This window comes from Podarcis tiliguerta (assembly GCF_965153285.1).
Source record: "Podarcis tiliguerta genome assembly, chromosome: 9".
Classification (NCBI taxonomy): Eukaryota; Metazoa; Chordata; class Lepidosauria; order Squamata; family Lacertidae; genus Podarcis; species Podarcis tiliguerta.
Genome location: NC_139542.1, coordinates 35,033,770 through 35,058,304, shown reverse-complemented (window position 1 = coordinate 35,058,304; position 24,535 = coordinate 35,033,770). Strand labels below are relative to the sequence as shown.

The 24,535-nt window shown below is 42.7% G+C and overlaps 2 protein-coding genes and 1 long non-coding RNA gene across 10 annotated transcripts in view; 1 reads left to right on the top strand and 2 right to left on the bottom strand.

Moving 5' to 3' along the window:
• Nucleotides 1-3,687, top strand: part of LOC310685427 — a 32,830-nt gene extending 29,143 nt beyond the window's left edge. For both annotated transcript variants that reach the window (XR_014515242.1, XR_014515243.1), the window contains exons 3-4: nucleotides 63-180; nucleotides 2,678-3,687. This is a non-coding gene — a long non-coding RNA (uncharacterized lncRNA). The remainder of the gene's footprint in view (nucleotides 1-62; nucleotides 181-2,677) is intronic.
• Nucleotides 1-18,911, bottom strand: part of IL15 (interleukin 15) — a 75,256-nt gene extending 56,345 nt beyond the window's left edge. The window contains exon 1 of the mRNA XM_083457651.1: nucleotides 18,837-18,911. The gene's annotated coding sequence lies outside the window, so the exon portion shown is untranslated. The remainder of the gene's footprint in view (nucleotides 1-18,836) is intronic.
• Nucleotides 18,912-23,314: 4,403 nt separating this feature from the next.
• Nucleotides 23,315-24,535, bottom strand: part of ZNF330 (zinc finger protein 330) — a 35,262-nt gene continuing 34,041 nt past the window's right edge. For all 7 annotated transcript variants that reach the window (XM_083457557.1, XM_083457559.1, XM_083457554.1 and 4 more), the window contains one exon: nucleotides 23,315-24,415. In XM_083457557.1, the coding sequence (XP_083313683.1) occupies nucleotides 24,165-24,415 (251 nt within the window). In that variant the 3' untranslated portion in view covers nucleotides 23,315-24,164. The remainder of the gene's footprint in view (nucleotides 24,416-24,535) is intronic.

Here is a 24,535-nt window from a genome sequence, read left to right as displayed (position 1 = left end):
AGCCAACCGTTTCCACAAGCAGATATTATTGGCTGGAAAATGGATGTCTTTTATCTCTTTAGGAAATCAGCAGCCTAGTTTCTTGGTAAGAGGAGGCTCATTAGTACCAGATGTGAACCCAGAAAGTAAAAATAAGAATGGCAGACTCTGGATTCAAGAGGTATCAAGAGAGTTTGAAAGGTCAGTGCCAGAAGAATGAGAATTGCTGCCACACGATAAAAGAAAGCTAAATGAGTCTGCAAAAAAGAAAGATGAATGTGTGCTGCTGAGGTCTACAAACACAAGAATAGGTCAGATAACAACACAAACTGAGGAATTGTTTTCTTATAGCAGCAGTCAATTGCGCCCTGGTGGTTTTCAAACCAAAAAAAAGTGGACAATGATGAACAATACACAAGGTTTCAAGCTTTTGGGCTACATTTTATGAATATTTCACACTTGTCAAATATAGTACAAAGCATCATTTTTAAAATAATAATAAATGGCTTCCTTTGTAAGCAGCGAGTACAACAAAAAAAAGAACATAAGTTGTATCCACATGGGTGAAGTACAGTTTACACATCTTCAAATTACTGAGACAAAACTGTAACAAACCTCCTGTTCAGCTCAAATTATGGAGGCTTTCTTGGAAACAGTGATACTTACAAATGTCTTTTCTTTCTTGTCAGTGGGCTACATTTGAAATCCTATATATTTTAGAAAGTTGTTCACCATGTAGCTGGACACCTCTTAAAATATCATAACCAATTTTGCATGGTGGTTTGTCAGAGCAAGGGGCAGGTTTTCATCTATATTGGGACACAATTGGGTGCCATTTTGTACCAAGATGGCAGACAGACTGAGCATTTCTAAACTGCACTGATTGTTTTCTTAGCCTAACTGAGCAATGTCAGGTATGAGTCATCCAGTATTATATTTATAGGTAAAGGTAAAGGGACCCCTGACTATTAGGTCCAGTCGTGGCCGACTCTGGGGTTGCAGTGCTCATCTCGCTTTATTGGCCAAGGGAGCTGGTGTACAGCTTCCAGGTCATGTGGCCAGCATGACTTAGCCGCTTCTGGCAAACAGAGCAGCACACGGAAATGCCATTTACCTTCCCGCCGGAGCGGTACCTATTTATCTACTTGCATTTTCACATGCTTTTGAACTGCTAGGTTGGCAGGCGCAGGGACCGAGCAATGGGAGCTCACCACGTCACGAGGATTCAAACCGCCAACCTTCTGATAGGCAAGTCCTAGGCTCTGTGGTTTAACCCACAGTGCCACCCACGTCCCATTATATTTATAAGCTGCTTCATTATCCTATTAACATTGCAAAGGTGCCTTCATTTTACTGTTTTCAGTATCTACTAAAATGCTTTTGTTTTGGCAAGCCTACCCAGATGTGTAATTTTATTATGCATATTTGGGGTTTTTTTTAAAAGCCTTTTGGTTTCTTATGACTATTTATACTATTTTATGTAAGCTGCTTACTTGATTTATGTAATTTGATTAAGTGGTCCATAAATCTTGTTAAATAAGTAAAATAAATACCTCCTAAGTGGTGCACGACAAACGAACAAAAATCCAGTCAAAGGAAATAGCACACATACACATATATACAAGATTGAGCAGCAAAGAAAACATTAACTAAATCAGCAAAAAGAACAAGTATCAGCAGAAAAACAATGCAGTTCACTGGGACCTGCGGGGAGGAATGTCTTCACTAGCCAGCAAAAGATGAATAAGGAAGGGCTCAGAGGAGCCTCCCTTGGGGAAAGTAGTTCCATCCACAGTGTGAATGCTGCAACCCAGAAGGCTTGGCCTAGTCACACTCAACCCACACATTTAAAGTACATGGTTTTCCCCAAAGAATCATAAGAATGGTAGTTTGTTAACGGTGCTGTGAACTGTAGCTCTATTGAGGGGTAAACTGCAGTTCCCAGTACTGTACAATCGTACCTCGGCTCCTGAACACCTTGGGAGTTGAACGTTCTGGCTCCCAAGCGATTAAAAACCAGAAGTGAGTGTTCTGGTTTTCGAACGTTCATTTGGAAGCCAAATGTCCGACAGGGCTTCCACGGCTTCCGATTGGCTGCAGCAGCTTCCTGAAGCCAATCAGAAGCTGCGCTTTGGAAGTTGAACGTTTCAGAAGCCAAACAGACTTCCAGAACGGATTCAGTTCGACTTCTGAGGTACGACTGTATTTGGGGGCGGTGGGGTGTTAGGTATTTTTAATGTGCTTTGAATGTATGGTGTGGCCAACAACACTTCAAGCATTGGTGTGATATAGAAGAAGCCCTCCTGTAAATCATATGAAGACAGGCAAACACTTAATATTCTAGTCCCAAGTACTAACGGATGTGGAGGTAACAACCAGCACTTTAAATTAGGCTTGGAAACAATCTGGGCACTAATTAGATGCAAAATGATATGCAAAAAAACCCAAACCAAAGCAACATAAATTATACATATAAAAGAGTCAAACCCTGTGCGGTACGATATTTCTGCCACATAGTTTTATAAATATATTAATACATAAATAGTTGTACAGAGTTATATGCCGTGTTGTATGTATCTGTTTATTTGCTGGTTCCTTTTGGAAACTGAGCATACATGCATACGATATATGAATAATATTGTACATATAGTAGCGCACGCACATATATATAATATGAGATCATCCTTTCTTCTTTCAGTGGAACTGTGAAAAATATATGGATAAGTCTGACATCAAGATGTTCAGAAAATTCCAGGCATGACCTCATTCAGCTGAACCTTCTTGAACACATGAAGAATGGAAGTATAGCCAGTGGGAACAAGGACACTAGACTTATATGTGGCTTTCTGCCCTTCGCCCTCACTTGAATCCCACCCAGACGCCCAACGGTCGCTCTAGAGACCAAGCATTATTCCCAAGCCACTTAATCAGCATTTGGAAAAGACTGGGGCTAGGTTCCAAAGCAAAGGTAGGCACCTTTTAAGGCCCTTGATTTCAGGGGACTTAATTTCACCAGTCTTCAGATTGTGGTCATGAATTGTAATTGGCCACTTAAGGCAGGAAAAAATGATTGTGGTATGGTTTGGCTATGAAGATTGATCTTGCCAGCTAACCTTGGGTAGTAATGCAGGAGGATGTTACATTATTCATTCCTTAATCCTAGACTTCCTATGAAAATGAAGTCCTGGCTCACTTTCCAGGAGGCTCTACCAGTGTTGGGTTCATAAGGACACATATAACCAGCACAGCAGTGAAATGGAAGAAGCTGCTGATATTTTCAGCCTCTTCAATTGGCGAGCAAATTTGTTGCTTGTCTTCATTGCCGGCCTCCTCTAAAATATGGCGACATCTTTTTTTATGCAAAGTGAGAGCAGCTAACTGCCATCTCTCCTGCATAAATGTGTCCCACACAATACATCAATTATCGGTAAAAAGTGGCTGATATAAGAACCCTGTTGAATATACTAGCACTCTCTGTAACAAAAAAAAATATATGTAAAAATTCATTGGTGCTTCTGTAAGGTCGCTCATCTTTGATTTAATAGATGCGGAAAAGGCCAAGAAAGTTGGTAAATCAACTGTCAATGAGAGGGAAGAAATTGTTGAGAGAAGCAAAGATTCTCTGTTACACTAAAATTAAAAAAAAGTTGAGCTATTGAAGTTCTCTTGTATCAAATATACAGTGCCTATTGCCTTGCAATTACCATATTCTCTGGCCTCTTTCCTCGTTTATCATACACATAAGGTGATTATTCTGAGCTCTGCAATTCAGCATGCTGTATTTTCAGGAACTAGGTTGCCAAGCCATGTCTGAGGAGCCTCCAGAGCCTTAAACAGCTGCATGGCAGGGAGACATTTGGCAAATAATTGCTTTGCTAAAGCGGACACAATCCTGCCCTTTGCATTCCTTCCTATAAAGCAATGTAGATTCAGAATCTGAGAGGGCAGAGGGAGACCAGTTTCCAGGCAGTTCCACTTCCCTCATGTCTTCTTTCCTCACACTTGTCAGGCTTCAGAGCCTCATCTCCTCTATTGACAATGAGAGCTGTCAGTCTTATGAAGCATCTCCTTCCAAAGAAAGCAGGAAACAGCCAATACATGCTCAGTACATTGTCTTTATGGCATATTTTGCCCCACTCTTTAAATGCAGCCTCTTTTTTAATTCCACCCTTAGTTCAAGGAGCTCGGGGTGGCAAACATTGTTCCTCCTCTTGTCTCAGAACACCTGGATAACATAGTTGTTAGAGCATGAGACTCTTAATCTCAAGGGCAGAGGATTGGACTAGAGGTTTCTCATGCTCCCTTCCAACTCTACAGTTATATGATCCACAACAGCCCTTTGCAGCTGGCTAGGCTATGAGTGAGTGGTCCATTGTCACCCAGCGTGAGGTGTGGTTTGAAGTGCCCAAAGCCACCACAGTCCCATGAAACTAGTTGTGCAGTTTTCTGGATCCGGGTCACTGTTTATTCGGGGCAGAATGAGTTGCCCTTTGTTTGGCAGGCAGCATTGATTATTTTTCTTTTCATGAACAGCATTGCACCCAACCTGGTCTACTCAGTAGCTATTTCCCTAAAATATTCCGTTTGCAGGGTCTTTTCCTCCTGGCCTATGCTCACATTATCCTTCTGGATTAAGAAAAATAAATAGGAAAAGGTGGGGGGACCTTGCGGGTGACAAGTTTTCAAGTCACAGATTTATTCTGTAAATATTATGGCAGAGACTGTGGCAAGGAAAACACCAGGAGGGAAAACTAGATCTCCTGCTGCTATTCAGCCTAGTCACAATAGTTCGGGTAGATTACACATACTCAGCTCCTATCTTTGCAGTTGGGAATTTGCTTAGAAAATACATTTTCTTTCTCCCCCTTGAAAGGTTTCAGGGCAAAGCAGGTTATTCCAAGCTTTTGGCGGAACAAGTGTTTCCACACAGATAACGTATTCTGCATACTATAACATTTTCTAATCATGTCTGGCCTTTCCAGAACTGTATGGGGGGAAATGAGAAAATGTCAGCAGACTTTGAACTGGTACATTTTAGTTGGACTCACAGCACTTAATTTTTATTGTATGATTTATATCCCATCCTTCATCATGAATATTCCCAGGGTGGGTATCAACCATTTAAAATGCAAGGGGAACAGAAATAACAACCCCCTTACAACAGTCAAAATATCATGTAACTCTCAATGGCCAAGGTGCCAACTTTATAGTCAGCATATGTTGTTGTTATTATTTATTATTTATTGAATTTATATCCCATCTTTCCTACAAAAGGAACCCAGGGTGGCAAACTCACCACCATTTCAAAAACAAAACAGCTAGACAGTTAAAATATTATAAAAACAATTATAATTAAAAACATCTAGAAAAACATTGAAAACGCTGAAAAACATCCCAAAATGCCTTGTGGAAGAGAAAGGTCTGTGGCTGGTGCTGAAAGATGGGTGGTGTTGGCACTACCAGGCTGGTGGCATCAGCATGCATGCATGCCAAGGGTGTTGGAGAATGCTGCTTGTTTATTTCTTGAATTTTTGTGCAAGGAACTCAAGGTGGCACACATAATGAATAATAATAATAATAAAATTTATTTATACCCCGCCCTCCCCAGCCAGAGCCGGGCTCAGGGCAGTTAACACCAGTAAAATTACAGTAAAAACATAATGGGGGGGGCGGAGCCAATTTAAAATACAGATTAAAATGCAATTTAAAATGCAGCCTCATTTTAAAAGTAGCTCATAGATCAAAACCATAAGGGGAGGGAAACATAAGGGTCAGACTGAGTCCAAACCAAAGGCCAGGTGGAATATCTTTGTCTTGCAGGCCCTGCGGAAAGATGTCAAGTCCCGTAGGGCCCTAGTCTCTTGTGACAGAGCGTTCCACCAAGTGGGGGCCAGTACTGAAAAGGCCCTGGCCCTAGTTGAGACCAGTCTAACCACCTTGTGACCTGGGACCTCCAAAATGTTGTCATTTGTGGACCTTACATGTGTCTCCTGCTCCTCCTCACTGAATCCCCATAATGATGATGTGAGGAAGGTTAGGCTGACAGGTAGTAGTGACTGGCCTAAGGTAACCCAGTGTGCTTCAGGGCTAAGGCAGGATTTGAACCCTGGTCTCCCACATCCTACTCAGACACTTCTAACCATTATGCCACACTGGTGCTTTCTCTTAGGCGCTTTCTCCGGCTAGGTGCCTCAGTCCTGAATGTTAGCTGGTGGGGCCTAACACTAGGCCACGGGGTGCCCTGCATTTCTCTCTATCCTACAGCTAGTCTCTCCAGGTGAGGGAGCTCATTTCATTATTGACTGCTTAGACTGCAGCCTCAGACACCTCCTGTAAGCAAGGACCTTCTGGATGTTTTCTGGCCATGTGTCCTCCTTTCCTAGCCTCCTAACTCCCGTTTCTCTCTGACTACTAGAAGGTGTGGGACAAAGCCAAGCAAGTACCGCAAGGCGCCCATAGCGCTTGGCACAGGGTTAATCCCTGGCGTTGAAAACATCTGCTGGGGCCAAGCCCTACCAAGGATTAAAGTCCCTGGAGTTAAAATAGAAACGTAGCTCGAGCTAAATTGTAAATGGCATTTCCCTCTGCCCTCAGCTAACTACAAATAAACAGATATATTTTAGAACATCTTCCTTAGACACATTTTCCAGCCAAGAAGAAAATGACACGGTGGGGAAATTGATGTTGCTCAGTTTGATCAGTCATTACTTTGGCTATGTTCACATCAGTGGCTTAAATCACAGCAAGGCCGTTCCCCCCCTGCTACGTTTCAAGTCACATTTGCACATTGCTGTACACACCGGGTGGGGGGGGGGGACAAGAATGTCTTCACGTTACCTGTTTGGTATCCCCACACCTGCAAGCCCCCTAAATGCCTCTTCATAAAGCTGTCGTCTGTGCTTACGTAACAGCTGTCTCCCTCAACTGTGAAGTAAATGTGGTTTACATTTTCAAATTGGATGGAAGCTGACTCGAAGGAAAAACGCATCAAACAACAGTATTTCTCAAGAGACAACAGGATACATGTGGAGTGTGGTACCGTCATGTGCACACTGCTTCAAATGCCAGCTTGGAAGCACACTGGGGCCAGAGTAAATTATAATATCTACACAGCCTTGGACCTAATTATTACGGTCACACTAGAAACAGTGTTACAGATCTGTGTACACACTATATATATAAAGCAGTTTTAAAGTGTGCACCCCCCCCAAAAAAAAAACACCTCACAAAGGATCCTGGAAGCTGCAGTTTGTTAAGTGTACTGGGAATTCTAGCCTTCTAGCCTTGTGCAGGGTAAACTACAGTTCCCAGGATTTTTGAGGGTGTGCGCTTTAAATCTGCTTTAAATGTATGGTTTGTATTCCTTTAAATCTCAAGGAGCCAGTGCTTTTTTTTCCAGGGGCCACTCAAGGGACCGGCACTGTGTGTGTGAAAAAGTGTGGCACTTTATTGTAACAACTTCATGGTGAGTACAGGCATCTACAGTGGTACCTCGGGTTACATACACTTCAGGTTACAGACTCCGCTAACCCAGAAATATTACCTCAGGTTAAGAACGTTTGGCCTATTGCTCTCCGTCATAGGATGACATGGCATCCAGCCAGGTGAGGTGGGAAAATGCCCACCTGTTGGTCTCTTTGGCAACAGAGCTCACTCTTTGGACATGTAAATAGCTGTACAGTGGTACCTCAGGTTACATACGCTTCAGGTTACATACGCTTCAGGTTACAGACTCAGAAATAGTACCTCGGGTTAAGAACTTTGCTTCAGGATGAGAACAGAAATCGTGCTCCGGCAGCGGGAGGCCCCATTAGCTAAAGTGGTGCTTCAGGTTAAGAACAGTTTCAGGTTAAGAACGGACCTCCGGAATGAATTAAGTACGTAACCAGAGGTACCACTGTATTTTTCTAGAAAAACAACAACACTGCAAGGAGCATTTGCATTAGGAGAGTTCAAGGAGGAAATGACCCCCAGGTTCCCTTTCGACTCTACAATTCTATGATTCTCCCTCTCCCCTCAGACTGTGGGCCTGATCATACCACACACCTCTGTCTCATACAGTTTATGCCTCGTTGGTAAACATTGGTCGTGTCACTGCAAACTGGAGTTGAGGGCTCACATGATGCAGAGGTGTAGCTGGGGTGGGTGGAGGTACAGGGTGCACTGGGCGCCATACCACGGGGGGGGGACTTACCCCATGGGCAGCTCACCCCACCCCCAGTGCTCCCGAACAGTTAGCTACGCCGCTGACATGATGGAACGTTTCTGACTCTGGTGTGCGAAACCAATTCCATCCAAACAGAAAACTTAGCCACCAGATGTCAAGGAAATAAACAACTATTTGACTTTTATAAGACATCTGAAGGCAGCCCTGTTTAGGGAAGTTTTAATGTTTGACATTTTATTCTGTTTAATATTCTGTTGGGAGCTGCCCAGAGTGGCTGGGGAAACCCAGCCAGATGGGCGGGGTATAAATAATAAATTAATAAATTATTATTAGTATTATTAGTATTATTATCATCATCATCATCAGAGAGAAGGGTATGTGTGAACCACCCTGTGATCTTCAGATGAAGGTTGGTGTACAAATGAATGAAGGAATGAATGAATAAAATAAATAAATAACTGTTTCCCGATAGTTATCTATCTGGAATTGTTGTTGCTGTTGTGTTTTAATAGAGTAACATCCAGCCAGGTGAACTCTCATCTGCAATCTGGAGGGATGCAGCCCCGATTCAGGTGCTTCCATGAGCGACTACTCAACAGTAGGGGTTCCTTCTTAGAAGAGCATCCTCAGCTCGCAATTGTTCTCTCCAAAATCCTGTCTTTGGTCAAACTCCAACAGCCTCCCCGTGCACCATTCAAAGTGGCCTTTTGGCAAAGCACATTGCCAAACAGGATGATATATCATTGTTTATTTTGGGGATGTGTGGGAGCATGCTGGGCATAACAAGAAAATGTATTATTTTTGGAGAAGGCATTGACAAACTATTCTCCACTTTCATGCTTCAGGATTCCTCGTCCCTTTTAATAAACAACAACAACAACAGTAGAGAAGGCACAAAGATGTTCTGCATACAAATCAGGAGAGCAGCAGCAAAGATCTTTCATCCCTGCCCTTAATCTTCATGGCACTTTATTGCTCCAAAGACACAGAATATAATTCTTTTATTATTTCCCAAATTACAGTATGCTACGCATGCAAATCTGGCTTCCTAGAGAAAAGTCGTTTATTTGTGGTGGGCAAATGCTGTTTCCCCATCGTCGTGTGGGAGGAAAGTTTGGTGCATTTGCACCCGAGGCACTCTGCTCCTGTAACAATGATACAACTGGAAATGAGAGAATCTCCTCTGAGCAAGAAGCTCATGATAGCGAAGCCAATTCATTTTCAATATCAGCGATATGGACACATGAAGTGGCTTGTGGTTAGGGTACAAAGCATATCACAAAACTCTCAAATGTTTCAGTGTGCAGGCAGAGGGATTAAATAGAAGAAAATGTCAAGTTCACAAAAGTTCACAAGAAAAAGGAAGGAAGCCGGAGATGTCACCCATTGTTGTAGCAGCAGAGACATGTGCAGAGTTTGGCACAGCCACTTGGTTCTGTTTATTTAAAAGCATTTATAAACCAATTAACATTTTAAGAAATCTAGCTGGTCTGTATAGGGGCAGGCAGTCTTTCAGATAACCTGATCCCAAGTTGTTCATGAATTTATATGTTCAGAACAAGACCTTGAACATGACCCAGGAGCTGATTTGCACCCATTGCAGTTCCCTCAGCACATGTGTAAGATGCGAGCATCCAGGAGTTTTATTTGCTTATTTAGTCAGACTTAAGTAGCACCAGTTGGTATTGCTTAGTTCCTTCTGTTTCTGTGGTGGAAGCTGTATTTTGTGGTTTCCACTTTTCAATTTAATACCGAAATTGCCGTTAACGGCTGTGGCAAGACTGTTGTTTACTTGCTTGGCTGCAGTAGTTTCTACCATTGACCACCTATGCTGAACAGAACATCTAAGACTCATGGTAACTCTATCTAGCCACTCACTGAGCTTCTGCGTAGCATGCCTTGCAACCACAATAGCTGATAGCACAAATCCATACAGGATGGCACAGGTTAAAAAGGAAAGGAAAGCTCTTCAGATGCTGCCACCACATGCTAGCTAGCAGAATGCCCAGTCCCACACAATTCCCATAAGCATCATGCTTTAAAAAGTGCTGTGGACCCAATCCATGTACTGCTCGTGCACACAATAAATTCATTTCTGTGATCATGGAATTGTAAAATTGGAAGAGACCCCCAGAGTCGTCAAGACCAATCCCTTACAAGGCAGGAATCACAGCTAAAGAATCCTTGACAGATGGCCATCCAACCACTGCTTTAACACCTCCAAGGATGGAGAGTCCACCACTTTCCAAGGTAGTCCGTTCCACTGTTGAACAGCTGTGATTGTCAGAAAGTTATTTCTAATGTTTAGGCATAATCTCCTTTCTTGTAATTTGAATCCATTGGTTTGGGTCCTCCCCTCTGAAGCATCAGAAAACAAGCTTGCTCCACCTTCCATGTGACAGCCCTTCAGATATTTGAAGATGGTGCTACATATGAGTACAGGATATATAAAGCAATAAGCTGCTTTTTATAAAAAAACAACAACCAAAAACCTGTGAAATTCATATCCACTGTTGACTTAATATTGGCTGAGTTAATCAATACCAGCCAATGCGCACAGTAAGATGTTATTATCTCCCAGCCTCTTGAGAGTCATAGTTTGTCTGTCAGAGATGTGTGGGCAGTCCGGCAAGGGAAAGGGCTTCATCTATTGTCAAGAATAAACCAACATTCTTTTTCAGCATCTAGCATACAGTTGTGTGAACTCCTGTCTTCTAGTGGCAAGAGACTCCAGAAGTGCCTGCACTTATACAGGTTTGGGCTTCGTTGAAATGAAGGTCAATGGAGACTGTAGTGTCTTCAGGATATATGGTTTGATTTACACCTACACACAGCCCGAACATAGGATGGAGGAGCTCAAAGCATCAACACTCCAACAGATCTTGTTTCCCTATTAGGTTTCCAGGGAAGCCTCAAGTCACAGCTTTATGTCCTGCACAGAACATGACACATCTTTGTGTCTCTATCTTCCAGCACCAGCCAAACCTGACACACACAGCCCCATTTGGCCTATTGCTCTCCGTCATAGGATGACATGGCATCCAGCCAGGTGAGATGGGAAAATGCCCACCTGTTTGTCTCTTTAGCAACAGAGCTCACTCTTTGGACATGTAAATAGCTGTACAAAACTGGCTGGCTAAGGCCATTACATGAACAAAGAAACTGGTCTCATTGGTTCAACAGTTTCTTCCACTGCATTCCAAAACTTTACCAGATACAGAATCACAAGCTTGGAAGCAACCCACGGATATAATCCAGGCTGACCCCCAAACCTGCTTCTAAAAGAAACCTGAAAAATTCCACTCCACTGTTGACTCATGGCTCGCCCACACTTCCACTTGTGCCTAGTTGAAAACGTACAGGTGTGATTAACCACTTGACCCATGATTTCTAGACATGGATCCAAGCTGTTTTCCCCTTGCCCCACTCCTTTCCAAGGGAAAACCCATTCTTTAATGCCTCATATCTTCCAAATAAGTATGCAAAGGATTGCAGATCTGGAGCTAGAAGTGTTCCACATATACTTTCCTTACAACTGAGATTCAGAGGGCCACATTTTGCTTACCTCTAAGAAAAGTTGCATCTCTGAGCTGCTGTCTGTGAACATGGCTGCAGCCATTCACACTGCCACATGACATGGATGATGGTGACCTGTCTTGAAATCCAAACAGTTTTAGTTTACAGCATTTATGCTTATGCCATTGTGGAGGTGCTGATGGAGGAGCATTTTGCAAGACTTCTCTCTAGCCCCTGCTGAGAGAGCTCTTTATTCCCCATATATCTAATCACGAATCAGTTTAAACTTCAAAAGGTACTTAGGTAAAGATATACAAGTAGGTTAATGATTAAAATGATCTGATGCAAATCTCTGGGACTTAGATATAGATCTAAGCACTTGGTGCATGTGTGATATATAGATATAGAGACAGATAGATAGATAAAGCACACAAACATAACTTGTACTTCAAAGAAAAGCAGTATTAAAGTTCTCACAAGAAAGATAATTGCTTGAAAGCCTGGGAAAGGAGGCGCGGGGGGGGGAGGGGGAGAATCATCAGTCCCCACCAGCACCAGATGAATTTTACAATTTTACTTCCTCATAAACACTCAAGAGAAGGAGCAATGTATTTGCAAGCAATGAGCCGCACTTTTTCATTAACTTCTTGTCAGCCACTGTTTTCAAAGATCCTCATTTGTCCTCAGAGAGTTTAGCTTTACATGCAGCGCCACTGTAGTCACCTGCTGAGCATGGGCAGAATTGGTAAGGAAGAGAGACATCTAAAGGCACATCAAGGAAATGAGCTGCTGCAGCACAGATCCATTGCCTCTCGTCTGCTTTCAGCATCCCCTTTTAAATGATAATCAGAGGAGGCTTCATTGTTTCACCAGAAGTGAAGCAGATTCACACAAAATAAGCCGCGTTGTACCTTGTAACGCAAAGACAAGGCAATGACTTGAACAACTCAGCTTCATCTCCTGAGATGCATCAAACAAATGACACCTTTTGAGCTATGATCCCTTTTTAATTTTACAGACTGCTCATCGCCATGCATGGAGCACTTTATCATCCTTACCTCTTTTATTTTCACAAATTCACATTGAAATGAGTCACCACTCTCCCCAATGGACAGCTGGGACAGAGTTGGAGGGTCTCCCCTGCCATTTCCATGCATGGAAGCTGACCCAACCAGCAGTTAAGTCCTACAAATGCTGGAGTGACAACAGCATCATCTCCCATCCCTGAGGGCAGAAGCCCCATGGGAGATTTGGGGGCTCACAGGAACATTAGATGAATTTGTGGGGGTGGGTGAAGTGTTTGGACTTTCTTGTTTCCCCAATTATATCATTAGGAATGGTAAGAGGACTTCAGAATTTCGTTCCTAATTGAACCAAGGAGAGTTTGCCCAAAGTAAACTAATCTCCCTAGCACAGAACCTGAAATTTTCTTTCTCCCAAGAAGCAGGGAGATTCAACAATATAATCAACATAGGTTGAGGTCTGAGGTTAGCGGGATGTTGCAACCTCCTTGACAACATTGGGAATGGGAGGGTGGAAGAGGCAATGCAATCTAACAGAACTAAATCGCAGCACTTTAGAAATAATTCAGATGCAAAAATTCTCCTCCTTCCTGTAGCTATTACACTCCTTAAAGGTTTGTTGTATATTTAGCAAAGCAGCTTGAACTGTAATGGATAATTTAGTTTCAAATGATCTAGCAAACAGGAAAAATGGAAAGGCAAAACCAAAAGAAAAGGACATTTGTTTAAGCATTCATGTGTTACCTAATTTTGTTTTAATTGACTTTTTGAAGAACACTGTATATTCCTTTCCTCAGAAATGCAAGCTGGAGCATTATATAGCAGCATCATTATGAAAGTTGTTTTATGCAAATTAGCGGTCACAGCTAGTGCACATTCTGTCAGTCTCAAAAAAAGGAGGAGAAACTGTGAGTTGGAGCCTCAGCAAGATCAGTCCAGCTCATTCATTACTTTTCCCATGTAGTGCTTTATCTAGGTAGGTAGATATTAATATCTATGTGCATGGTACTGTACTGCAAGGGTAGAGAACCTGTCACCCTCCAGATGTTGAACTCCAATTCCCACCATCCCTCACTCCAATCCCGATGGACTAGGGTTAGTGGGAGTTGTAGTCCAGCAACATCTGGAGAGTCACAGGTTCATCACCTCTGCTTTACAATGTATGCAATGATAGGTAACATGAGAAGAATATGCGATTATTTCATTTACATATACCTAGAGTTTGTTATGCTATGGTTTGGGGTTTTGCTTGTTATTCTTAAAGCTTCATGAAACAGACGAGCACTATTCTCATAACTTAATTCAAATATTTAGTCAATATTGGAAGCCGTAGCCAAATATGAAGAGGAATCAGTTGCCTGCATGCATGTTGCTTCACGAATGTAAACTCTTTGTGCGGCATCAAAGAACATGCCTTCTGGATTAAGTAAGTATAGGAACACATTGACAACTGCACGTGCTGAAACTCTGTAAGAGTATAGGTCATAAATTGCAGCTTGGTTCTGTTTAATGCGTTTTCTTTTCAGGCTAATCAATATTGACACATCAATAAAGACAATCGAATGCTTGCTTTTAATATTTCAAAAGTCTGCTGTCTTTATTGACTTTGTACCTGTCATACTCAAGACAACAAGAAAACAGTCCCAGCTGGTGAGATTATTTGAAGTACGTTATATTACCAAAGGCAGGCAAAACAGTTTTTCCGATGTCACCACATTGTTTTAAAGTTTATTAGTTTTACAATCTATGGTTACTTCTGAGCCATACAAAAGGCAAATAAATTTCATCTGAAAGTGCATCTTAATTCTTGAGTTCTTGTTTAATTTGCTGCCTTAATATAATGCCAATATAAACCCAACTTAATACAATGCCATTCCTTTTTAAGAAGCTACTTATTTATTTGGTAATTATCTTTTCCCATGACCATTAAAGGAGAGCAGAATCTTGCTTACTAAAATAAAATTCAATTTTTTTCAGAATTCTGTATACAAACCAGTTCTGGGTGTGGGAGCTGCATTGTACATGAAATCTATGGAAACATTTCTGAAGCATTACCCTACCATTCATTTGAAGAGAAATAAATAAAAAATAAATAAGCCGAACAATATCCCGTTGCTCTAGGTTGTGGCATGTACCTTATTATATACTGCCTTGCACCAAGATAACCAAAAGACAATTTACAAAATAAAAATCAATACAATAAAGCTGAAGAGCAATAACAAATTAAAAATATGCAAAAATATGCGCCTTTCCTATCAATCTGATCGAACTGACTTGAAGGATGCATGCCTGAACATTGCATCCTCCTCACACTGCCCTGTCAGTGGCCCCCTGAAAAATGTGCCCGGGGCCATTGCTCTGGCAGCCCCCCACTGCGCTTCTGTGCTTAGTAAAGAAGGGAATAAGGTTTTGTTTCCCATGATCAGATGCTTTTAGTTTGGGGCTCCCAAGATCTCCTAGCTTAGGTCCTCCAGTTGCTTTAATCTGGGTCTGGTTGCATGCAAATAAACTGGCACCACTTGCAGGAAAAGATTTATCACTCCCCCCTCTTAAATATGCAGTAGACCTGGTCTGTTAACATTCACCCTCTGCAACCCAAATTAGAAGGTTGTTTACCTGGTAGAGTCCACAAAATGAATCAATGTGAAGAGCTAGTGTGGGTTATGTATCATGTAACATCAAGATAAGAAGATATAGTATATAAAAACAAAACAAAACCCCTGGTAAGATATTGGCACCATGGTCAATAGCATCGCTTGCAGACACTGAGGGTGATGTGCTCAGCTGCTGCTTGTGGGCTTTCCATGGGTATCTGGTTGGTCACTGTAAGAGCAGAGCGCTGGACCAGGTAGGTCTTTGGCCTGATCCACCAGGCTGTATGGGTTGAACTTAATCAGATAGGTGAGGGATGCATGGATGGGTGGAGGTTCAAGCATGATTACTTCATGCAGGGTGATTAAAATGTATGGAACATACCTTTAATTCACATTGGGATATGGATTCATTACATTTATTTACATTTCCTCTTGGTTATCATATGTGGGACCTTCTCCCATTTTCATCCTCACAACAACCACCCTGTGGAGTAGGCTAGGCTGAGAGAGGGAGCATGCCTGTCCCAAGATCACACAGTGGAGTAACTTAACTAAAAACTACAAGTGGGTTTACAGATATAAGGTGATATTCAGTGCTCCCATTCCACTAGCGCAAGAGTTGGTGCATCTGCAGAATGGAACTGTCTACTCCTGTTCCCTGAAACAGCAGCAGCAGCAGCACCCCTGCACCCTCAAAATTAGCTCCAGGGGGTTGGGGACTCTCGAGAGAAGAATTTGGGGCGGGGTGTGCAGGCAAAAGAAAAGAAACAGAAATGCTGCTATGCCACTGAGGCTGCTTTAGTTACAACCCATATTTTAAATAAGATAAATTACGAATCAAATACAGGTACGGTAAGTCATTTTTGCAGTTTTCATCCATTCAATGGGGTTTTGACCCCATCCAGAAAAAAGCAAAGCATGGTTAAGGTTGCCGGCATATAGAGGTTTTGCAAACTCATCAGCATCACTTATTTATGTCACAAAGGGAAAAATGTCACCCATTTGCTCATCTTTCTCCAGTTCTGACACTTCCTCAGGCTCTGGTGGCAGGTCAGGATTAATTAGCTCACTGATGTATTGATGCTACAGTTCCTTAGGCTATCCCTGCTTCAGATTGCTGCGCTACAGAGCATAGAGTGACAGCTATTGAAATTAAATGAATGTCACTTTTATCTCATGACCCTCCTCTTTGCTTCTTGAATGATTTTGTTTAAAAAAAAACCCTAGAGGGGAGATACTGAATCGCAAACAAGTATCATTTGCAATCATTTTACCATTGATTAAAACACACGTCAATATTAGCAGTCTCTAGTTACCTAAGCATCTAACACCCCAATGAATAAATGTGTCAGCTCCTGTTCTCTGTCTTTTGCAATTAAGTTCCATCAGGCATCCTCTTTCTGCTGTTCATCCATCCTACCATCATTGGCTGTCTCAGCAGAATTCAGGAAGAGTGATGTGGATTTGGAAACGGCTCTACAGATGCATCCCAATCACTAGTTCTGCCATCATCAGAAGTGCAGGGAACGGTGGCCTAGCAAAGGATTTCTCTGCGATAGCCCCTAAATTGTGGTACTCTCTCCCCACAAAGGTGGGTTTAGCATCTTCCTTATACAGCTTCCATCTTAAAGAGACACCATTTTATACCAACAGTTAACAGTTCTGGATTTTTTTTGTGGGAGCCACCTCTAATGGCTTGTTTAATCTCTACTTGTGCCGCTGTTTGATTAGAATCATGTTATAGTTGTATATAAACTGCTTTATTTGCTTTTAGTTATATGATTATATTGCTTCAACCCACCCTAGAACCTTATGGTGGAGCTACCACAAAAAAGGCCCTTTTCTGGTTGTTGCCCAATATACTCCTACAGGGAATGGTACAACCACGAGGGTCACCCTTGATGACCTTAGTGAGTGGGCTGGTTTGTATGGAAGAAGGTGTTCTCTCAGATAACCTGGTCCCAAGTTGTATAGCGGCTTATAGGTTAATACCAAAATCTCAACCTAGGCCAAGTAACATTTCAGCAGCCAAAGCAGCACCTTTAAACAATGGTGTTCTATGTCCACAGCTAGACATGCAGTTAGATAACTTAGCCATTGCATTCTGTGCTAGGGGCAGCTTCTGGAACCGAAGTAAAGCAATGACCTGACAACAGAATAAAGCCAGCTTTCTGTGTTGATGTCATAACTTACAATCATAGAATTGTAGAGTTGGATGGGACCATGAGAATCATCTGGTCCAACCACCGGCAATGCAGCAATCTTTTTGCCCAGCATGGTGCTTGACCCAACAACCCTGAGATTAAGAGTCTCATGCTGTTGCTATAAACTCCCTCCTGTGGAAGGTTTGTCAGCCCCTTCTTAACCAACTTTTCAACACTTGGTGAAGAATATCTTATTCTAGCCTTCTTTTAGTAGTAGCTAGCTTACCTGCCTGAGCAGTACATCATCCTGTTTGACTCTCCTGCTTTGATTGTTGTTAACTGTAATGCTGTTTTAATGGGAACGTATATTACATATATTAATTATGGATGTTTTAATGTATTCAGTTTACTATGCATTTTAATTAGAGGTAGCTGTATTTCTATAATTGGTTTTGCTGTTGGCTTTGATTTGTTTGTGAACCACCTTGATATTTCTTCTTGAAATGAAAGGCAGTATATTATTTTCCTAGTAATAAGATTATTAATACTATTGTGTCATTGATCCTTTTGCTCGGATCTGTTGCCAATTTTAGTTACGTTGCCTTGCCTACACTGCTAAAAAATGTATTTTGGAATGTTGACCTTTTTCAACTGTTATTTTTATTAGATTTTTAATTTTTGCTTTAAATGTTTCATTGCACACCACTTTTGGGAGCATTTGGGGAGGAGGTGACTCAAATTCCAATACAAATAAGTCAACCCAACGGATTCAAGACTTGTAGACAAATCCACCAGACACTACATCTCTACAACCCCATGGAAACTGCTTGGCTTATATACCAATATACAGGAACTACCATAAGAAAAAACTGTTACTTACACCTTTCTAAAACAGTATCCGCAGAGCGGCATAGACATATTGAGATAGAAACTTTGCATCAAATAAACTGGGACTTTCCGGTTCATTTCCTCCCTAGGTAATTCTACAGCCTCTGTTGTCAAGAATGCACCACAAGTACATCCGATAAAAATAGAAACAAGATGCTAGGAAATGGGGACATGTGGCCATAGGGAATATGCTTGTTTGTCCCAGTCACATCTCTAGTTCCTTTAATGGGCCTGGAATGAACACAACATGTCTTCACCTGCAAGAACACTGTATCTTCAGGCAACTCAGAATGGCGCATTTCTCCATGAAAGCAAACCCTAATGACCATTATCTGTAAGAAAACTGATGCCTGATGTTAAGAACTTCAGGCATAAACACAGCAAGCAAAATTAAGTAACTGTCACAACTGTATGGAATAAGTTTCCATAAGTAGCAAAGGGAGGGAGTGGGGTGTGTGTGACTAATGATTTTAAGATTATTATTATTATTTAATTGGGAATAAGTTAAAAGGATGAGGCAACGTACCATTTTATCTAAGCGATAGTATATACTCTGTGAAAGACAAGTGCATGTTATTTCCCTCCTCAGTGCAGTTAATTCTATCAATCCACTTCAATATTTGTACTGTTGCTATCTTCACTATATTATGCTCAAAACCAAGAACACAAACAAGTTGTTGTTTATATGTTGGGTAGCGACTTGGTTGCAAAATCTGGGCTTTCACTTCCTAGTATAGTCTATAAATGGAATGTGCTGTGTGTTATGGCTTCAGCTCATTTTATTTACAGGCTGCCATGGCAAAAGCAGAAGAATAAATAGCTAAAAGGAACTCATCCTAGAGGGAGATAATCACTGTAAGAATATCTCAAAGCAAAATTCAACAATCCTTTACATTGATTAGGATAATTCATTCTTTTACATCAACAGCCCTTGGCTCAGCCAGTGACAAAAATGTTATCTCATAATTGGAAAATTGAACCTAGAATATTGTGGGAATTTAATTCCATGGAGTTGGGTAGAAAAATAGAACATAGAAGGTGAACTAGCAGTTTATTAGCACTTTTGGAGATGTGAATACAGCCTCATACGTGCGCCTGGGTTAAAAGCATTAGTCTTGCAGCGACTTCTTGCTGGATCAGGTAAAGGAAAGACTAGTCAGATGTTGCTGCATGAGGAATGCAATCCAATTTCCTGTCCGCTGCAATATTGTACATCTAAGCTGCACACAACCAGTTTCTAACAGCCCTGTCGCACCATGGGTATTTCTTCTCTTGTATACCGCTCTTAAACCAAGTGCCCAGACACTGGAATATAGCATGGGTATTAAGGACAGTGCATTCATAATCCACTCCAATGCATGGTGTTTATCGCACAGGCAATCCCAAGCTGTGAGAACATAATAGCTATTCTCATTGCATGGGAGCATGGGAAGAGTATCTGCCTCATGATTCAAAAGCAAACATCCAAGAAGTTGGATTTGCATGTTAAAATATTTAGCATCCCCTTCATCCTCCCTTGTCGCTTTCCTATTGCATCCATCAAGTCATTGTTGCAAACTTCCTTATATGACCATTTAAAAGCACACAAACACCATGTACATGAGGATCATGACTTATAGCAAAGATGGGGAAACTGTGGTCCTGCAGGTGTTGCTGAACTACAACCCCCCAAGATCATTGGCCATTGACCACGCTGGCTGAGGCTGATGGGAGCTGGAGTCCAGCAACATCTGGAGGCCACAGGTTTCCCATCCCTAGTTTATGGTAGGAAACTCACAGAGACCCAGGAAGCCTTCCCAGGTAAAGAAACCATGTTCTTAATTGTAAGAAAGAGCTGTTCTGAGCTGCAGCCTCCTACCCAACACGTTCTGCCCCAATTTATACGTACATAAAACAAACAATAGCTAGAAATAAGTGGATGTGATGTAACATGGCGTTTCCTTACAGCAAATCACTTCTTCCTGTGCAGTGCATAAGCTGTTACTCACTCCCATGTTCAGTACCATAATCCACCCAAAGTGCATGAAAAAAGGACAGGATTATCAAGGCTGTAGAACTCTTATGTAGCAGTCTAATTATAAGGCTAATTCAATCACATAATTGATAGCTACAAAGTTTCTGGTTGGGACTTGTCAGGTGATGTTGCAGTTGCTCGTGAGTAAGCAAGCAGGACTCTGACCTGTGTTTTACAGGCTTTATTTTGGTGCAGACTATTTACAGTGAAGAGCCCCAAGCAGTGGCGTAGCATGGGTTGTCAGCACACAGGGCAAGGCAAGTAATTTGCACCCCCTAACCCATGGATTTGCGCCCCCTAACCCCCAGATGTTGCGCCCGGTGCGGCCGGCCCCCCCTGCACCCCCCACGCTACGCCACTGGCCCCAAGGCTCATGTCTGGCTCAATCGCTAGCAGAATCCGGGAGTGGTCTTTTTTTGTACCTCCCCCAACATAAAAGTTTCATTACCCCCAACCGTTTCCACCCCTCCCTGTGCCCCAGACTACTGTGCAGGATGGGCGATGGCAAGGGCGTGCTTCCCTCCTGTCCGCCTTGCCCAGGAGCGGTGTTAAGGCTCTCACTAGCATCCTCTGGTCCTTGCACCTCTTCTCCACTGGAGGTGGGGCTTTCCTCCTCTCCAGAAGAGGAGCTGCTTCGCAAGATCTTCGGAGGCTCCCTGTAACACAACTGCCCTTCTATTTCTCGCCTCTGAGCCAATGGCAGTTCCCTGACAGGACTGTTTCAGTTTACCAAACCCTATGATCACAACAAAATGCAAGATACCAGCCAAAAAGCTTGGAGGGGAAGGGCCATAGCCAAGCAGGCAAAAGGTTTGATCCCCGATCTCTCCAAGTAGGTGTGCTTCTGTCAGACAGTGAAGTTAATACTGGGGCAGACATTGACTAAGGCAGTTTCTCTCTTTCTAAGGTAGAGAATAACAAAGATGTGAACAAGGACTTAGCAATGTGTTTGGCCATCTCCGTTCTTCCCCAACTAGCTCCTCTGGCAGATAAGTCTTAACCTCTGGTTACTTTTAAAGTAGAACACACCTGACTTGCAATGTAGCCAAACGGGTTATTTTCTTTAACATCCACTGCTGCTCTGCCTTTTAAAACCCAGCAGACCCCCCCCCCTCCCTTTTCTGCAATGTCAAAACACTGGTGGGTTCATCCAGGCAGCTAGTTATCTTCCTATCTAGGACTTTGTGCAAAGAGCCATGATTTATAATTCCCTGCTCTAGCTTTAAGAGAATATATCAAATAAAGAATGTAAGTGTGCCTGGAACACTATGTTCTATCTAGAGCTGAGAAACCTAGCTTAAGTTGTACTAGGAACACAGGAATACTAAGCCAGATCATTGGTCCATCTAGCTCAATATTGTTTACACCAGGCATGGCCAAACTTGGCCCTCCAGCTGTTTTGGGACTGCTATTCCCATCATCCCTGACCATTGGTCCTGTTAGCTAGGGATGATGGGAGTTGTAATCCCAAAACATCTGGAGGGCCAAGTTTGGCCATGCCTGGTTTACACTGAATGGCAGAGGCTTTTTTGGATTTCAGGCAAGGTTTTCTGCCAGCCCTCCTTGGAAATGCCAGGGACTGAACCTCAGACTTTTCTGCATGCAAAGCAGATGCTCTAGCACTGAGCCACAGATCTTAGTGTTTTTATATATGTAATAAGTACATCCGTAAGTTTGTAAACAGATACACTCACTGCCCAAGAACCAGTGTGGTCTGAGGGTTAGGTTGTCAGGCTCAGACAGTGGTGCTCCTGGTCCAAACACCATCTTGGTCATGTAACTTCCCGGTTGAATTCCAGCCTCATACCAACCCTGTGAACAAAGTTAATTGGCCAAACATGCCACCTCCTTAAAGCTCCTTGCAGGAAAGGCAAGGTAAGGATGGCTTTGGAGCAGGGGTAGCCAACGCTGTGTCCTCCAGATCTTGTTGAAACTAAAGTCATACCTCGTGTTGCGTTTGCTTCAGGTTGAGCGTTTTCAGGTTGCGTCCCGCGGCAACCTGGAAGTACTGGAAAGGGTTACTTCCGGGTTTCGCCGCTCATGCACATACTCAAAATGACGTCACGCACATGCGTAGAAGCGGCGAATCGCGACCCGCACACGCGCAGACGCAGGTTGCGTTCTGCTCATGTTGCGAATGGGGGTCCGGAAAGGATCCCATTCGCAACCAGAGGTACCACTGTACAACTCCCATCATCCTTTACCATGCTCTCTGGATTGGTTCCCCCCGCCATAGAAGAAATACCTGCAGCTCTCCAGTAATCAATGTGCATAAGCTAGAGACGTGTGTGTGTATGTCCTACCATCATCATCATCATCATCATCATCATCAATAATAAAATCCCACCTTTTCCCCAGACTGGGACTCAAGGCAGCTTACAGATAAAATAGAAATAGCTAAAAACAGATTTATGTTTTGGGTTGGGAGGAATGTCCACCACTCCTCTTCTCTTATTTCATTTAAATATTTTTACCCCACATTTTCATATAAGGTGCTTGGCATACATACTGAATAAAAGGCAAACTTTCCCAAGCCCTCTGGTTGAAACGAAAAGGGCAGGGGGAGAGGTCAGACCCCTTCCAGTGGGTGTAGCACATCCCTTCAGCTGGGTGGGAGTGATGGTGGCTGACAGCGAACACAGCAAAGGAGGAAGAGAAAGGAAAGGGTGCGGAGGTATACACAACGTAGATAAAAACTAGACTTAAAAGTAGCATGGGGGTGGGGCAGCACCAGTAACAGAGCAGGGCTGTTGGAAGTGTGAAGGCCAAGAGCCCTGGAAGGGTAAAAGGCCTACCAGAAGGGGCACCATGTCACTGCTGCACAGGGTGGTCAGCTGGCCCCAGGGCATGATGGGATACCGTTCTATTCTATAGGTCTGACAATGTCACTGATTTTAGGAGGCTGTTTTAGGAGGCCGTGCCCTTTTCTCTGACCATATATCTGTCAACACCACCCTCCCTCTGCTGCAGCAAAACACAAGGACACAGGATGAAAGAGAGCGAGCGACGGACTTTATTAGGCAAGGAGGATGCAGTGACATTTTTATGGCGACAAATCTAAGATCAAAAGTTTATTTAGGTCACACTGCAAGTGGCTGCGAGCGCTACAGTTAATGCCTGGCCGTTCAAAAAGGCAGGAACTGACAATTCTCCAGTAGTGCATTACAAGAGACTATATTGATCAGTCTTGCTTACACAAAATGTCAAAGTAACTTTAATTCCAATTTATATTTAGAGTACAATAGCTTGTAGCAAGCATTTCCCCAAGTGCTCAAGCTAGATCAATATTTATGAAAAACCTAGGAGACAGCTTTCAATATATAAAAATAGTTGATGCCCACTGCCACCAATACTTATGAATTTATGAAACATGATGACACAACCCTCCCCCAAAATTACTCAAGAAAAATAACTTTGCTTCTGAATAATGCCTGGAAACAAAAATTACCTCAGCCTTCCCACACTTCCAACTTATGCTGTAGAGAGAGCATTAGGTCTCAATCTCATTTCCAAGTTCCCTGAACTAATGTGAACCCTCACACCCTTTGCTCTCCAAGTCTTCCAATATCTTTAGCCATACAAATCTTTTCTTGATCTCCTGCAAATTGCTCCATTCCTTTTGATTCCTAGTAAGCTTTGCTATTTGAAAAGTCTAGCTGTGTTATTCCAGTGCCACCACACATAAAAATTCACTAAGTACACAAAGAGTTCCTCTCAAATGCTAGCTCCACCATAAATGTGGGCTTATGGCCAGATGCTAAGCACGTTTACCCGGAGGTTAAGGGCCACTATGTTAAAGGGGACTGACTGCCTCTTAAAAGTGTGCTTACGTAAGCAGCCTTAGTCATCCGCCTCCTCATAGTGTGCATAGCCGCTGGCATAGGTTCTTCCTAAATTCAAGTGACCAAACATAGTGGTTGCCTCCGTTTCCGAATCCCTCCCTCCTTCCTCCTCCTCCTCGTCTTCATCGTCATCCTCTGCTTCGTAATCATCATCTTTGCCAGCCGAAAGGTTCTTCCAATAGGCGTCATAGCCGGAAGCCCCGTCAGCCTCTTCGCCTCCTGTCTGTCGGCCAAACCTCAGAGAGCGTGCTGCAGAAAGAGAGGAAAACATCCTGTCTTTGTTTCACTTCCCATCAAGGAAGGCGGGTGTTAAATAGTTCGGGTAAAACCCCAACAACTCTACCTTACATCTATTTTCACATGTGTAAT